Raw genomic sequence first — 17455 nt, 5'->3', positions numbered from 1 at the left:
CATTTTTTAAATGGAAGAACTGAGACATGGAGAGGGGTTGACATCTTGTCAGAGATGTTGGCTTTGGGAAGACAGTAGTGGCAGATCTAGGAAGAATCCTGACTTCTAGCTTCCTGCCCTGCACGTTGCTACCTTGTCTCCCTACTGAATTTCATAAAGTGCAAAATTAAGTGTTTGGAATAATCATTATTGAATTTACATTCAAGAATAAGAAATTGATTCCTGTCTCTCTTTTTTTTCTTTCAATCTCTCTCTCTCTCTCTCTCTCTCTCTCTCTCTCTCTCTCTCTCTCTCTCTCTCTCTCTCAGCCCACAAACGTCAGGAACCCAGAACTTGAACGGAATGGTCTCTACCCAACCTACACTGGCTTGCCAGGATCTCGGCATTCTTGCATCTTTCCCGGACAGTATAACCCTTCTTTCATCAGTGATGAGAGCAGGAGAAGAGACTACTTTTAACACCATGGGACAGTGTGTAGCCACTGTTATTGTGTGTTCTTTACACATGAATTCTATCTGCTCAAGGAATGGAACCAGGAAGATACCCCGAACACTTGCTGCTTCACAGACCATTCAAAGCTGAAGGTTATATGGCAGACAAGAGATGGGATAGAAGATTTAAAGATGGTGAAGACTGAAAGGAATCATTCTATTACAGGCTGCTCATTCTTTATTCTTCAGTGTTCATATGTGTTACTGTGAAATGTGATAATGGGTCAGTAAGAACAGATTTGCTTTGAGTGACATGTCATGGATGCTACCACTAGGGATGAGTGTAAATGGTTCAGTGTCATTTCAAAGACCCAGTTGTTACTCAGTTTAGGCTTCAGTGATTTCAGTTGTGTGTGTGTGTTTTGTATAGTACACTTTACCAAGCTCAAGTTGAGACTGCTCCAGAATGGAATCCTGGATATTTTGGACAGCTCCATTGGATGTTGTCATTGAATGGTCACCTTGCAGCAAAGTATTGACTGTTTTGAACTTACTTATTTCCATAATTACAGTCTTCCTCAGTGCCTATGTGCTGAACAATAAGTGTGTTCTGATCTCACTCAATGAGTGCCCTGAGGCACTGGAGAAATCTTGGTGTAAAGTATAATCTTCTAATATGCTTCTAGATCTTATTCTGTAGTTTCGAGCCAAACAAAAAATGAGCTGTGAGCCCAGGATTTACTGTATCACAGAAAGTGACATAGGAGGTGAGGGTTGTGAAGTGCCGCAGGCTATTAGATGAAACATAAGAGTTCTCCCCTTAGTAGGTTGTTTTTTGGTTTTTATCAAGGTGATATCCCTTTTCACAGAAACCCCCGATTCCCTCTTTATTGAGTTTAAGAGTTTCTTCCAACAAACTGGGATCAAAGCAATATCTTGTAGAGGTAATCAGTCATAATGGCTTATGGAACCAACTTTGAAATCAAAGTATCAGCTCATCTGCCCTTTATCTACAACTGGAGCCAATGGATATAATTTGATCCTGACAGTAATGAGTCCCTAGAAAGAGGAGTACAGAAATCTAGAAGCCTGTGGTGACCATCTCCTGCCTACTCCCAGTCTGTGAGAATGGGGTGGTGCAAAACCATCCATTTTATGCCCACTGGCTTTACCCTGGGTTCATGTCCATGACAGAGATTACCTCTGCTGAGACAAGCTCTTATTTATGGATTATAAGGATTTTTTTAAGGTGGGGGTAAAGTGCGTGTGTGTGTGTATGTGTGTGTGTGTGTGTGTGTCTGTGTGTGAGAGAGAGAGAGAGAGAGAGAGAGAGAGAGAGAGAGTAGAGAGAGAAAAATTTGGATTTGAACTGGGTGTTTCATTGCTTTGGGTAGAGAAGCTGGAAACAACTGTCTCTTGTAATTGGATCTTCACAATTGCTGGAGAAATTGGCCTAACAAGCAAACTAGATTTCACTGAAATGTCCTTGCCATTGGAAGCCTTACCAGCTCTTCATAAAAGAATAGGTAGGCCTGATGGTGCCATATGTAAGTTTTCCTTACATGTCTCTGCTGACTGCATCAGTAACCTTGTCCACAGGGCTCAGTGTTAAAGAGTTGATCACTGAAAGCTGTTTCTTCATTGAAGAAGTAACATGTAAATTGTTTTCTCTTGTCCATCAGTCTGCCCTTTTTTATACTACTATGTAGTTCCCCTGAAACTCAGTGATATTTTTTTAGGAATGCTTTCAGACAGCTAAGGATTTCTAGACAGGTAAAGACTTTGAAAAAAAAGACTTTGGTGTCTGCCTTTTGGAAAGGAATGTCCTATACATCTGTTTATTATGCCCATGATTTAGAGCCTGCATCAGTCACCTGAGCAGCACTCAATGTCTGGAACGAATACATGTGAAACTATATTGATTCTACTTCCCAAATAACATCCTGGTGTGCAGATAAGGGAAAGAAAGAACAGATTGGAAAACCATTGCCAGCATGGAAGGTTAAGTCTTCCTGGTGGCATACTTTTCTGGAAATGGCTTAAACACTTGGGAGCAGTTACTTTTGCTTAACAGAGGGATGGTTACTCCTGGGTTATCACAGCTTTTCAAAATGCAATACAGGGGGCAGCTAGGTGGCACAGTGGATAGAGCACCAGCCCTGGATTCAGGAGGACCTGAGTTCAAATCCGGCCTCAGACACTTAACACTTACTAGCTGTGTGACCCTGGGCAAGTCACTTAACTCCAATTGCCTCACTAAAATAAATGAATGAATGAATGAATGAATGAATGTCAGCTGTCAAAATGCAATACACTAGGACAAGCCACTTAAAACACTCCCATTAGAGCATGACATTATTCTGATAGCACCGTTTGGATAAATGTATGTGTTTTTCCACTGATCCTTAGATGCTCTCTCTCTTCTCATAATTACAGCTCTGCTATTGCAGAAAATGCTAGTTGGGTGCAGTGCACCTTGGTAGTTAAAACAAATCCACCCTCACCTCACGGGATGCAAGGAGAATTCAGGTTTCACTGATGGATGCTATGATTTTTTTTAAAGGTATTAAAAACTTCCTTCTGAATCATGGGTGAGATCTTCCATGACTTTGTCAGAATCTAGTAAGGTTTTCTGCCTCGCTGTCTCCCACCCCGCTGACCAGCTGAGAGTTACCATATTCTCTGGACCCACTATTTGAGTTGTTTTACCTAAGACTTGTTATCTCTATGATGGGAATGAGAAAGAGAAGCCAGTTAGGGGGCACAGAAGTGGTAGGGGTGTGGCAGTGGGGTACTCTGGACTAGGACCTATATGATTATAAGAACAGCCTGTTGCTTCTGGGAAATCAGGTAATCATTTTTTTTATGAAGATTTTTTTTCAGGGCAATGGGGGTTAAAGTGACTTGCCCAGGGTCACACAGCTAGTAAGTGTCTGAGGCTGGGTTTGAACTCAGGACCTCCAGAATCCAAGGCTGGTGCCTTATCCACTGCGCCACCTAGCTGCCCGAAATCAGGTTATCTTGATGGCAACTGACATCTGGAGCAAACCATCACCTCCTGGGGTAGGACAACGAGCTAGGTATCCGGATGGTGACCTGGTGCTGCCTCTGAATCATTCTTGAGAATGGTCTGTGAATCTGTTTTAGCTTAAGCCTAAAAAGAGAACCATGTGACTTAAGGACTTTCTAGAAGATGTTTCACATGAAGATGAGGGATTTCAGAAAGTGTTCTTAGCATAGTATCTCAACACATCTCTAAGTGACCTAGGGAGGCAGGTGGGTGTAAGGAAGTTTACTTCAAGTGTTTCATTGTATATGTGTGTTTGTGAGCAGTGGAGATCAGTTCTCCAGTTTGAGCGTAGGAGCATAACTTTAGAACCAAAGGGACCTTAGAGGAGGCCATCTGTTCCACCACCTTCATTTTACAGAGATGGAAACTGAGGCACAAAAGATATTAAGTGACTTGTCCAAGGGCACACAGGTATTAAGTGAGAATGGAGGAAAGAGCATCTGCTAAGCTCTCTAATCATGGAGATAACAACTGAAATGATGATTATGTGCCTACTGTGTACAAAATACTGGGTGTGGAAAATGGGAGTAGTCTGGTACTCCTGCTTTTTACTGACCCGGATCATGCAAGATTGGGCAATAATAGTTTTCATTTTTGCACTGTGGTTGCCCGAAAAAGGGTGAGGCTGTATCAGGGAGAATTGTCACTTGTAGGATACATGCAATTACTTTCCCTCCACTGCCCTCAGTGTCACTCCTCTATTCCAGAATTGGTGACTCATGCTGGAAGGGGGAAGGGAACGAGGGGAGAAAGTTATCAACAGCCACATGAGAGGAAAAAAGGGATCCTAATCTGTGTCTGTGCCACTTCTATAAGGCAAAATCTGGATTAAAAGGAATCGTAAGTCTTTAAGGTGAAAGTGACCAACAGGTCAACAGAGTGTTTGTCCAGCAAAGAGGCCTCCCTTCTTTCTGTAGCCCAGGGGCTACCTGGGAATGAGGTCCTTCATGCCATCTGACTTCCATGGGCCCTAGTCATTGTTTACCCAGAAGAGATGAGACTAAGACAGCTGACTACATTTCTTTGGCAAAATGCCTACCTTCCTGATTTTAGCTTTCAAAGAGGGTAATTATGACATTCAAGTAAAAGGAAGTTTTTACCAAGAAATAAATAGGAGCAATCTTGAAGTGCTTTTAATAACTTTGATGTGTTATTGGCATCCCATCCAGCAATAACCAAATGATTGTTTTTAGTAATAAAACGGTTAAGAAGCAGTCACATTGTGAAAATTTTCCGTAAGGTGATTTAAAATTGGAGGGTTTTTTCCTCCATGTTTTTTGTCATTTGAGGCCATCATGAAGACAGGAAGCTAAGTCATGCCTACCCAGTGAACATATTGGCACGTAGCTTTATTTGTCAGGAGACAGTTATGTTGTTTGGTTTTTTAGCAGACATAAACTTCTACGATCAAATGAGTGGAATCCCCTTCAAAGTAGTCACCTTGGGGGAGGGTGTATACTTATTCAAATGTTATAACCGGAAACTTTTTTCTGAATTACCTTCAGAGCTTAAAGCACATTTTTTTTACTGGTTCCCATGGTGGCAAATATTCATCCTTCAAGGGTGATTTTAACTTTTGGAAACAATCATAGGTCTTGTGGTTAAAATGGTGATCAAGCTGGGTGGTACCAACATCAGTGAAAAAGTATAGTGTGACTATGAAGTAATAAAACTAGTTTTCTGGGATAACTCCTGAGTTGATTGTGAAAGTAGCCCCAGAATATGTTCATTATATGTTTGAACCATGGTAATAGCATTAGAGTAAATGTATGCTCTCAAGGAGACTGCTCTGAAGGGAACACGATTCATTTGCATGTAGAACTCTGGCTGTGTTAATAAAAATTAGCCTTATTATTTTACAGTCACAACCTGTGTTATGGGTCTTTGGTATTTTCCTTGTGTGACTGTGCCCATTGGTGAGGAATACACATGGACTCTGGGATCTTGACTCAGTTAGACCAGAAGTCAACATTACACAGCTCGGGTGCTCTTGGCTTCTCTTAGTCCAACAAAGCCACCCAGGAACAAGACCACTGACTCATTGTGTTTAAAAATAACAGCTAAAATTTTGGTGAGGACAACTCAATGAAGTGCTCATGCTTCCAATCATTCAAGCAATACTTCTTTGTTGAGCTGATGCCCTAGGCCCTACGGGGGGACAGAGCAGTACTCTTCAGATTTCCAGGAAGACAATGGATTAATTCTCTGAGCTTCTCTCTCAATGGGTCTTATCCTATCCCTAATATGCAGGACCTCAGACATCTGAGGACCACCTGATTTAGCCATTGGTCTCATATTTATCTTCCTGCATCAACTTTTCACAGCAAAATCCTTCCTTGTCTGATAGGTGTGTATATATATGTATGTGTATATGTATTAATTTTGAGATTGGAGCTCTAAAGAATGTGAATTTTAATGCCAAATACTTGTTTTCCTTACCCTATAAAAGACATCACCCTTCCTGTCCCATACTATAACAGTTTTCAGGAGGAAAAAGAACATTCCAGCAGGAGACAGCAATAAGGGGTATGTGTGTGTATGTGTGTATAATATATGTGTGTATATAAATAATATATGTGTACCTATATATATATACACACATATATGTATGTATGTGAAATACACACATATGTGAGGAGAGAGAGAAAGGAAGGGAGAGAAAAAGAAAGACAGATACATATTCCATACTTTGGGGTTTGTGTTTCCTGATAAGAGATGCAAATGCATGCATTTATTTTTGCTTTCTGATAGCCCAAAGAAATAGTATATAACAACCCATAAAAATCATAGATATTGATTAATCTGTTTAATTGAAATAATCTTTTCTCAATGGGGTTATAATTCATCACTCTGGATAAATGTCTCACCTCAGTGTATAGATGTGAGTCAAGGGATGATTTGATTGGGAAGAGACTATTGTGGGACTCTGATTTCAAAAAGAGCCTTGACATCTAGAGACAATTTAAATCATTCTCTCCATGTACACCTGTCATTCATGTCCATATATACCCTGCCCCCCCATCTCCACCTATTCAAATCTGATCTTCTCTCTTCCATGATTGTACATTTAATAGGAACACGATGTGATAGTTTCTGGGTTGACATGAATTTTTGTTTTGTTACCTTTCCAGTTAAATTAAGCATACAGTTAGAAGATGTGCTTTAGGGAGTTGATCCCCACCATCCTGCCTCCCCTTTGCAGACCAATGAACTCTGAGCACCTGGTTTGTCATTTTAAAATCCTTCCCTGAGGATGTTTGTTATTTAATGTTGTATCATAATTGCAGCCTCCACTAATAATTCAGTACTGTAGCAGAAAAGTGTGATTTGTAAGAATTGGGTTATTTTTATACTTCTCTCTACTATCTCTGGCGTTCTAGTCAGTAATATGATGTAATAAAAAAAATTACTATCACCTTCAGTGTTAACCCTTGTGTGTTCAATAGATGTAGTACCTCTTGTGGTCTATCTGCCATTTCATCTACATGGGGGATATTCCCTCCACTGACATACAGCTTTTAGAGCCATAAGGAATTTTCAAGGTCATCTAATGCAAGCCGTGTGTGTGTGTGTGTGTGTGTGTGTGTGTGTGTGTGTGTGTGTGTGTGTGTTTTGGTGGGGCAGTGAGGGTTAAGTGACTTGCCCAGGGTCACACAGCCAGTAAGTGTCAAGTGTCTGAGGCCGGATTTGAACTCAGGTCCTCCTGAATCCAGGGCCAGTGCTTTATGCACTGTACTACCTAGCTGACCCAAGCCTCTTGTTTTACAGAGAAGGAAACTGAGACCTAAGGTGGTTATGTGACTTGCCTAAGGTCATATCACACTGAGAGTAAAAGGGTAGACCCAGGATTCAAACTAAAGGTCCTCCGACTTGAAATCCACTGCTTCTATTGCTCCAAGCTACCTCTACTGATCTCAGTCCCTCCCTCCTTTCTCAATACGTCTGATTTCTGTCCATGCCTTTTAAAAATTTTTTTAATTTATTTTATTTTTAATTTATAGAATAAAACAAGCATTTTCATAACAGTATAATTTTTTAAAAAGATGACTGCACATAAAAGTGAAAATCTATTACATACAACTTGCTATTCCTTTTAAATATATAATAAAGCTGTGTAAATTTTTTTCCTTTTTTTTCTTCCCTGCCCCCACCCCCACCCTAGATAGGGATACTATTAGACACAAATACGCGTATTTATATACACATATATAAAATCATTCTGTACATACTTTTATTTATCAGTTCTTTCTCTAGATGCAGATAGTATCTTCCTCCATATGTCCTTCATAATTAATTTTAATTTAGTCTGTAGTTAGTCCATATCTTTCCAAAGACCTTCCACAGAGGTGTCAGCAAAGGGGCAGCTAGGTGGCCCAGCAGATAAAACACCATTCCAGGATTCAGGGGGACCTGAGTTAAAATCCGACCTCAGACACTTGATCTCCTCCTGAGTTCTCTGATACTTTTAAGGAGATTGGGAAGGGGTGTTTTGTCTCTCTTCAAATGGCTCCAGACCCCCTCCCCCCATCCCAATGGTGCTCGCTCAAGTGTAGGCAGGGAGGCTTCCTTGTACCCCAAACCCATTATCCACTGAGAGTTATGTGAGCATTGACAAAGGAATATTTACTTAAGTAGGTAGAATCACAAATAAACAACGCCGGGACATACAAGAAGCTTATTTTCCCTCCTCCTCCCTCCCAATCGCCCCATTTGTATGCCTTAGTCACTGGAAAGAGGAAAGGAATTACATTCGTGGCTTAGCTCAGTTTCTAGAGAGCACACAGCATGGTGTGTACAGTAAATTAAATGATAGGGACGGGAATTCTGAGATGACAAAATAGTGCCTAGGTGAAAGCAGAGCAGCAAAAATAAGCAAGAGTTGGGGCAGAGCAGAGGTTCTCTTGAGATAACTGGAGGGACTGAGGTTAGTTTGGGTGAAATGCAGACATCTCCAGGCTATCTCCACTGAAAGAAACAACAAGCCCAGGGGGAAGCTCAGTCGGGAGGGAGCCTTATCCTCAGCCTTTGGAATTCTCATCTCATAGACAATGTTGGGGGTCAGATATCTGAGCAGAGGAAGATTGAAGGACCTTCTGTTGCCAAGGGATGCCAGGACCAGCTGTGCTGCAGAGATGGAGTTCTGGGCTGTGGCTGAAGGTGGGAAGGAACCAGCACAAGTTCACTGAGTACAAAAGCAGTGGGGCAGGGACGGTGCTGACTATGAGCACTTACAGGAGAGCTAAGTTTCTAGTTTCAGTTCCAGGCCAGAGAAGAGAATTGAAAGTTACAGCCCCTGGAGAGTCCTCAGACAGTAAGAGCATTTCCAGCATAGTGTGACTGATTTAAGAGGGTAGGGGTAGAGGAAAAGGGAGGAGTAAGTAGAATAAGAAATAGGACTATTAGGGGGGAGGATAAAGGAAAGATTCTTTAAAAGGATGTGGAATAGGGAAGTAGTGGTTAGAAAGAAACTAGAGGAGGGATAGGGTAATAAGAGAGGCAGAGGACAATTGTGAGGAAAAATAGGATGGAGGGAAATAACTTTGAATGTGAATGGGATGAATTCACCCATAAAATAGAAACAGATAGCAGAATGGATTAACAATCAGAATCCAACAATATACTGCTTACAAGAAACATTTAAAAATGAGACATACACACAGAATTAAAATAAAGGGCTGGAGAAGAATGTATTATGCTTTAGCTGATTGGGAAAAAAACTATTTGGAGACTAAACAATCTAATCTTAAAGAATGTATGGGTTAAAGAACAAATAACAAACAATCAGGAATTTCATGAAAGAAAATGACAATAATAAAACAACATATCAAAACCTATGAGATATAGCAAAAAAAGTAATCAGGAAAATTTATCTAAGTGTTTATATCAATAAAAGAGAAAGCAGACCAATGAATTGGGTATGCAATTTTTAAAATGAGAAAAAGAAATAAAAAATTCCCAATTAAACACAAAATTGGAAATCCTAAAAATTAAAGGTGAAATTAATAACATTGAGTATAAGAAAATCATTAGATTAATAAATAAAACTAGGAGTTGGTAATATGAAAAAATCAATAAAATAGATAAACCATTGGTTAATATGATTTTTTTTAAAAGAGAGAAGAAAACCAAATTACTAGTATTAAAAATGAAAGGGTGAATATACCAATAAAGAAGATGAAATCAAAGCAATTATAAGAAGCGCTTTTGCCCAATTGTATGCCTATAAATTTAATGACTTAAGTGAAACGGAAGAATATTTGCAAAAATACAAACTGCCTAGATTAGCAGAAGAGGAGATAGAATATCTAAATAGACCTATTTCAGAAAGAGAAATTGAACAGGCCATAAAGGAGCTTCCTAAGAAAAAAGCATCAGGACCAAACAAATTTACACACAAATTCTGTCAAACATTTAAAGACCAACTAATTCCAATATTAAGTAAATTGTTTAGAATAATAGGCAAAGAAAGGGTCCTACCAAACTCCTTTTCTAAAACAAATATGATACTGATACCTAAACCAGGAAAAGTAAATAATTGTAGACCAATTTCATTAATGAATATAGATGGAAAAATCCTAAATAAAATAAAATACTAGCAAAAAGATTATACATTATGATCAAGTGGGAGTCATACCAGGAATGTAGGGATGGTTCAACATAAGGAAAACTATTAACACAATTGATTATATCAATAATAAAAGTAACAAAAATCGTATGATAATATCAATAGATGCAAAAAAAGCATTTAATAAAGTACAACACTCATTTCTATTTAAAAAAACACACCACTTGAAAATATAGGAATAAATGGACTTTTCTTTAAATTCATATGTAGCATTTACCTAAAACCATCAACGAGCATTATTTGTAATGGGAATAAGCTAGAAGCTTTACCAGAAGGTAAGATATGAAACAAGCTTGCCCACTATCACCAATATTATTGAATATTGTATTGGAAGTCCTAGCAGTAGCAATAAGACAAGAAAAAGAAATTGAAGGACTCAGAATTCTGTGAGCTGATCCAAACATTTTGGAGAGAGAGATGGAATTATGCCCAAAGAGTTATTAAATTTCCTATACCCTTTAACCTAGCAATAACACTCTTAAGATTGTTTCCCAAGATGATTAGGGGAAAAGAACCTATATGTTCTAAAATATTTATAGCCACTCTCTTTGTGGTGGCAAAGAACTGGAAATCAGGGATGCCCATCAATTGGGGAATGGCTGAACAAATTGTAGTACACATTCATGATGGAATATTACTCTGCTGTAAGAAATGATGAGCTGAAGGGGCAGCTAGGTGGTGCAGTGGATAAAGTACTGGCCCTGGATTCAGGAGGACCTGAGTTCAAATCCGGCCTCAGACACTTGACACTAGCTGTGTGACCCTGGGCAAGTCACTTAATTCTCACTGCCCCACAAAAAAAAAGAAAGGGAGAAAGAAAGAAAGAAAGAGAGAGAGAGAGAGAGAGAGAGAGAGAGAGAGAGAGAGAGAGAGAGAAAAGAAATAATGAGCTTGGTGATTTTAGAAAAGCAAGGAGAGACCTCCAAGGAATAATGAGGAGTGAAATGAGTAGATCCAATGAACATTCTATACAATAATATCAGTATTATTTCAAGAACAACTTTGAGCAGCCAAGTTATTCTATTACAAATACCCAAATTTACTGCAAAGATTCTATGAAGGAAAAAGCTGCTCATATACAGAAAAAAGAACCAACATTTTATATAATATATATGTATCCATGTATGCATACACATATATGCATACATATATATGTACACTGTGTGTATGTATATATACATATACACACACCGATTTATGTCTAATTGTAGCCATCTTGAAGTGTGGAGGGGTAAGAGGGGAGAGATTAAAAAAAGTTGGTATATTTGCAAGGAAGTTGTACATAGTAGATTGGCAATCTCAGAGCAACGCTCAGTTTTTTTATCCCAGTTTGTTATGGAAATGCTTACTTTATTTCTTAGGTTCAGAATAAAATAAATTATAGGATCATCACTTCAGAGCTGGGAGGGACCTTGGAAGACACATAGGTCAAATTTTTTTTTTAATAGGCAAGGAAACTGAGGCCAAGAGGTATTAAGTGATTCACCCAAAACATCACATGGTTTAAATGACAAAACAGGTTCTATGGGTTTATCATTCTTTCATAGCTCTTTGGTAGCACATGATACATAGATTTAGAGTCTATAGCTCCAGGGTTGTTCATTTCCACCTGGTCTCATCCAGGAATGGGAACGAGGGCAGGACCTGTGAAGGATGGGTACCTGGATGGTCTTTATGGTGAGGGAGGGAGAAAGGGAGGAGAGACAGAGGTGGTACAAGACTTGTCAGTATGGGCCATGGGTCACCAGAGATCAGCCAGAGTCCTTATGAGCCCCTAGTTCACAAGACAACAACCCAGTAGCTTTATATACTAATAATAGGATACTTTACAACCTGCAAAGCACCCTGAAAATAATTGCTATCATCGTCATCATCAAAGCATTTATATAGCACTTTACAAAATATTATCTCATTTTATCCTCAAAACAACTCTGGGAGGTAGGTGCTATTATTATCCTCATTTTATAAATGAGGAAACTGAATCTGAGAGAAGTGAAGGGACTTGTATGGGGTCACACAGCTAATCCTTCTCTGAGGTCACATTTGAATTTAGATCTTCCTGGCTTTGGGTCTAGTGCTCTCCCACGGGCCACCCAGCCAATCTTTAACAAAGGAAGAGAATGAGGTTCAGGAAGGCCAAGGGCCCCAGAGTTCAGTCTCAAAGCTCATGAAGTGCCTTGGACAGGATTCAAATTCAATACATCAACAAAAATGTATTAAGTACCTAATATGAGTCAGGCCCTGTGTTGTGAGAAACCGGTAATAAAAAGGCAAAAATAAACCAGTCCCTAAACTCATAGAGCTTACATTTAATGGGGATAGACAACATGTACATGGTGAAGTAGTTATAGAATAAATGCAACCTAATTTCTGGGGAGAGACACTAGCAGCTGGGGGCATCAGGAAAAGCCTCATGTAAGAGGCAGCTCTTAGACTGTTTCAAAGGAAATCCGAGATTCTAGGACATTGAGTGTAGGAAAGTACATTCTAGACGTGAAAGATAGCCTAAATAAAGGCATAAAAGTGGGCACTAGAAGGTCTTTGCTGTGAAGAACAGCAAAGAAGGCTAGTCACCTGGACAGAAGAATACATAAGCCTGGAAATACACTATAGGTTGGAGCTAGCTGGTGAAGGCCTTTAAATGCCAAAAAAGAATTTGTATCTTACTCTAGGGGTAATAGGGAGACACTGCAGTTTGTAGAGCAGGGGAGTAATATAGCCAGACCTGTGTTTTTGGCTGGAATGCAGTGAAGCTTAAGATGGGGACAAGCAGGAGACCACTGCAATAAGCTGGATAATGAGGAGCTGAACTAGGGCAAGGGTCCTGGGAGTGATAGGGTAAGAGTTATACAACAAGGTCAGTTTCTATCAAGTTTCACTTGAGATATGATAAGTCAACAATAAGACAAGATCAAAGGTCAGAATTGATTGAGTTCAATAAATTCCCAGGATACTACTTACATCCTGGTGGTAACTGGTAGTTCTATGCTTCCTTGATTGTTGTTATTAATAGATATATTGTTATTAATAGGATCATAACTTAAGAGAGAAAGGAAACCTTAGAAGTCATCTGACAACTCATTTTACATATGAGGGAACTGACCCCTAGAGAGGTCAGGTTATTTGCATAAGGTAACAGTTAATCAGTGATGGTCAAGATTGGAACCTGGATCCTCTCACTCCATGTTATTGCAAAGACATATGGGTCTCTGTGAGCCCATGACTCACAATGACACTGTGATCCTGGCTCCATTAGCTCATGGTTCAGTGCCCAATGATGGCTCCTCTTACCGGGATTTGGGGTATACAGCTCTGTGCTGGCTGAAGTATTGTATGCACAAGGTGCATAATTATTACTGGCTCAGAGTTTTCAAGGCATATGCTCTGGTCATAGGACAGCCCCCATATCTCCTCCATATGGCTGATAGTGATATTCCTAAAGCATGGGTTTGGCCACATGCCTCCCTTGCTCAGTAAACTTCATTGGCTCCCTATTACTTGTAGGACCAAATAAAACTCCTTTATCTGGAATTTAAAGCCCTTCTCATCCTGGCTCTCACTTACCTTTTCAGACTTATTATTTATTCCTTATACTTATACATTATTCCTTTTCACACACTCTTTGATCCAATTAAACTAGCCTACTTTGCTGAGTCTCACACATGATATTCAGTCTTCTGACCCATCTGTGTAGGCTCTTCTCCATGCCTGGAAAGCACTACCTCCCTTCCTCAACCATCTTGGAATTTCTAGGATTTTTTCCTTTTCTTTTCCTTTTCTTTTTTTTGTTTAGCAATGAAAGGAATAGGAAAGATGATCTTGAGCTACTAAAGTCATAATAGCTTGTTTAGGTTTTGGTTTGGTTTTGGTTTTCTTACAGGTAAGGACCAAATATTTTTATAGGCAGAAGGGGGAGGAACCAGTAGAAAGGGAAATATTGAAAATGGGAGGGGCAGCTAGATGGAGCAGTGGATAGAGCACTGGCTCTGGAGTCAAGAGTACCTGAGTTCAAATCCGACCTCAGACACTTAACACTTACTAGCTGTGTGACCCTGGGCAAGTCACTTAACCCCAATTGCCTCGCTAAAAAAAAAAAACCAACAACTAAAAAAAAAAACAAAACGAAAATGGGAACTATGTCACTGGTGGGGCTAGGTCTTGGCAGAGGTGAGAGAGGATCCTATCAGCAAGGGGAGAGGCAGTAGGGTTATCTATGGCTAGAAGTTATGGAGGGGGTAAGGGAAAGGCTGCCTTGTGTTCTAAGACTGGAAGAAAGGAGGATAGGATGAGGGAAAACATAGGTTTTAAAGTATGGAGGTGGGGACATGAGGGAGCTCTCTGGACTACACTTTCTTCCTCTATAAAATGAGAGGGAAAACCCCAGAGTGATATCAGGCTAGATGACCTCGATGATTCCTTCTTGTTCTAATATTTTCTAGTTCTGATTGAACTGTGGATTGCCATGCAATCCATATTTAGTAGCTTAGTCATAACTTACCTGTTGTTAAGGAACAAGGTTCATCATTGATTAGTCTCCACACCTACCACCAACTACTTGAGAATGACCATTTTTTACTTCCTTGTATACTTAATCCCATCTCACATTTTTCAGCATATTTATTTTTAACTGAACTTAAACACCAAATAAAATGGACACGTCCATATATACAAAACAGAAAAGAAAAAAGTTTGCATCAAATTGCAGATTATAAATAGATTGATATCTATATCTATATAGATATACACACATGTGTTTATGTATATATGCATATCTATATATAGCTTTTCCTTCCAAATTATAGAATATATAATAAATTCAATGTGTAATTTTCAAAGCTGTCATCCTTGACTGTGGTTCTTTTGGGTCTTCCTTCTGTTCTCTTACGTGAATTTAAAAATAAAGATGCATCAATGACCCTCTTTTCCTTACTTCCTTTTCTCTTTTCTTCCTTTCCTTCTTTCTTTCCTTCCTTTCTTCTTTCCTTCCCTCCTTCCCTCTTTCCTCCTCTCTCTCTCTTTCTTTCTCTCTCTCTTCCTTTCTCCTTAGCAGGACAGAAGGCTATCATCCTGAAGAAGTAAAAGGTCTAAAAGAAAAATGTTCTGTAGATTGCATCCAGGCTGCTCCTATAAGGTTACTCCTCAAAGAAACCAGCCTGAAGATTTCAAAATTATACCTGGAACCCACCTTGGCCTCTTCATAGGTGCTATAGATTTGGTAAGGGTATTATTAGAATGATCAGAGCCTGACAGTTCATCCTACTCAATGTGGATCAGGGACTTCATTTGGGGAGGGCTAAGTCTCATGTGGTCATGGTGTATTTGGGAAAAAAAGTAAAGTCTGAGGTAGGAGGGTAGAAGCTGCCCACTGCCTCCTTTTTCTTTTTCATAAATGTAAATATAATCCAAAATAAAAAACCTCCTGTTTTTCAGGGCAGAATGGGGTGGAGATGAGGGATGACTGAGTACTGTTCTGCTCCTCCCCCCATGATTACACTATAGGAGGATTTTTCCCCTTAGATATCTAAATATTCAAGGCATTGATATGAGTAGTTGAAAATATACCTGAGCCACAGGAAATTGTGAATAACTAAATCCATTTATGACAATTTTAGAAGAATTGGAGGATATGGACAGAGCCAAGAAGATGGAGTAATAGCAAAAACTCACCTGAGCTCTCCCAAATTCCACTCCAAACAACTTTAGAATAATGCCTCAAAATGAATTCTAGAGGAGCAGAACCAATAAAAGGATAGGGTGAAACAATTTTCCATTCCAAGACAACTTAGAAGGTCAGCAGTAAACGTCTGTCTCACTGAGGTTAGAGTAGAGCCAAGTTTAGTGCAGATTGTGTCCTGAAAAGTCAGCAGCAACCACAGGCCTTGGGGGAAGGGGGGGAGTAACTGAATCAGTAGCAGTGGCTCTCAGCATACAGATGATAAGGGGGTCGAACAACTGGACAGGAGGATATTACAGGGGAACCTTTGTTGGTAATGGGTGAATGCTTCTGTTACGCTGCCTACATATGGTTCCAGATCACATTCTCAGGGTAAGGAGGAGTACTAGCAAGAGCATAATCTGTGGTTACAGTTCCATAGTGAAAAGAATGCTTGTGATTGCTCACAGACCAAAGCACAGACCAAAATAGCTGTGACTACACCTCTACTTAGATTATATTGCCTTAGAAGAACTGAAAACTGGGGGGAAGCTAGGATAGTAATCCTTTTTCTATCCAGCCAAACTGAGTATAATTGTTGTGGGGCAGGAGGAGGCAGGGAAATGTGCATTTAATGAAAAAGAGGACTTTCAAGAATACCTGATGAAAAGGACAGAGTGGAATAGAAAATTTGACTTTCAAATATAAGACTCAAGGGGCAGCTAGGTGGTGCAGTGGATAAAGCACTGGCCCTGGATGCAGGAGGACCTGAGTTCAAATTTGGCCTCAGACACTTGACACTTACTAGCTGTATGACCCTAGGCAAGTCACTTAACCCTCATTGCCCCCCCAAGCCCCCCCAAAACAAAGCAAAACAAATATAAGATTCAAGAGGAGCATACAAAGGTAAACATGAGTGAGAAATCATAAGGGACTCATTATGGTTAAAGTATTTACATTTGTACATGGGAAGGTGATATTGTTATTAGAGCAGTTAGAAAGACTATTTATAGCCAGAGAGCACAGGTGTAAGTTGACAATGATGGGATGATATCTAAAATATAAAATTAAGGAGTGATAAAGAGGGATGCATGGGGGTGGGGGGGAGTAGGGGGTGTGGAGAGTGAAGAGAGTGGTGGAATGGGGTAAATTCTCTCACATAAAAGAAGTACAAAAGAGCTTTTACAGTGGAGGGGAAGTTGGGAGGGTGGCAGATAACAATTCAACCTTACTCTCATCAAATTGGCTCAAAGAGGAAATAACATACACTTTCAGTTGGGTATAGAAATCTACCTTGCCATACAGGGAAGTAGGAGGGGAAAGGGAGAAGAAAGGGAGGGGTATTTGAAGGGGGAATGGATTGGGGAAGATGGTGGTTAGAAGTAAAACATTTTTGAGGAGGGAAAGGAGAAAGAGGCAGGGGGATAAACAGGGGAAAAATAGAATGGAGGGAAATGTACAGTTAGTAATCATTAACTGTGAAAAATGTTTATAGTAAGTTTATCTGATAAAGGCCTCATTTATCAAATATATCAGATTGGCTAATATGACAGAAAAACAAAATGATAAATGTTAGAGGAGATTTAGGAAAATTGCAACACTACTGCTCGGTTGGTAGAGAGAGCCGATTCAGCCATTCCAGAGACAATTTTGGAACCATACCTAAAGGAATATAA

At 39.6% G+C, this 17455-nt stretch overlaps 1 protein-coding gene across 1 annotated transcript in view; it reads left to right on the top strand.

The window, feature by feature from the left end:
- Nucleotides 1–7086, top strand: part of HEG1 (heart development protein with EGF like domains 1) — a 131416-nt gene extending 124330 nt beyond the window's left edge. The window contains exon 18 of the mRNA XM_043993078.1: nucleotides 309–7086. Coding sequence (XP_043849013.1) covers nucleotides 309–458 — 150 coding nt within the window. The 3' untranslated portion in view covers nucleotides 459–7086. The remainder of the gene's footprint in view (nucleotides 1–308) is intronic.
- The last annotated feature ends 10369 nt before the right edge of the window (nucleotides 7087–17455 follow it).

Source organism: Dromiciops gliroides, chromosome 3 (genome assembly GCF_019393635.1).
Source record: "Dromiciops gliroides isolate mDroGli1 chromosome 3, mDroGli1.pri, whole genome shotgun sequence".
NCBI lineage: Eukaryota > Metazoa > Chordata > Mammalia > Microbiotheria > Microbiotheriidae > Dromiciops > Dromiciops gliroides.
This window is presented reverse-complemented; position numbering and strand designations above follow the sequence as displayed.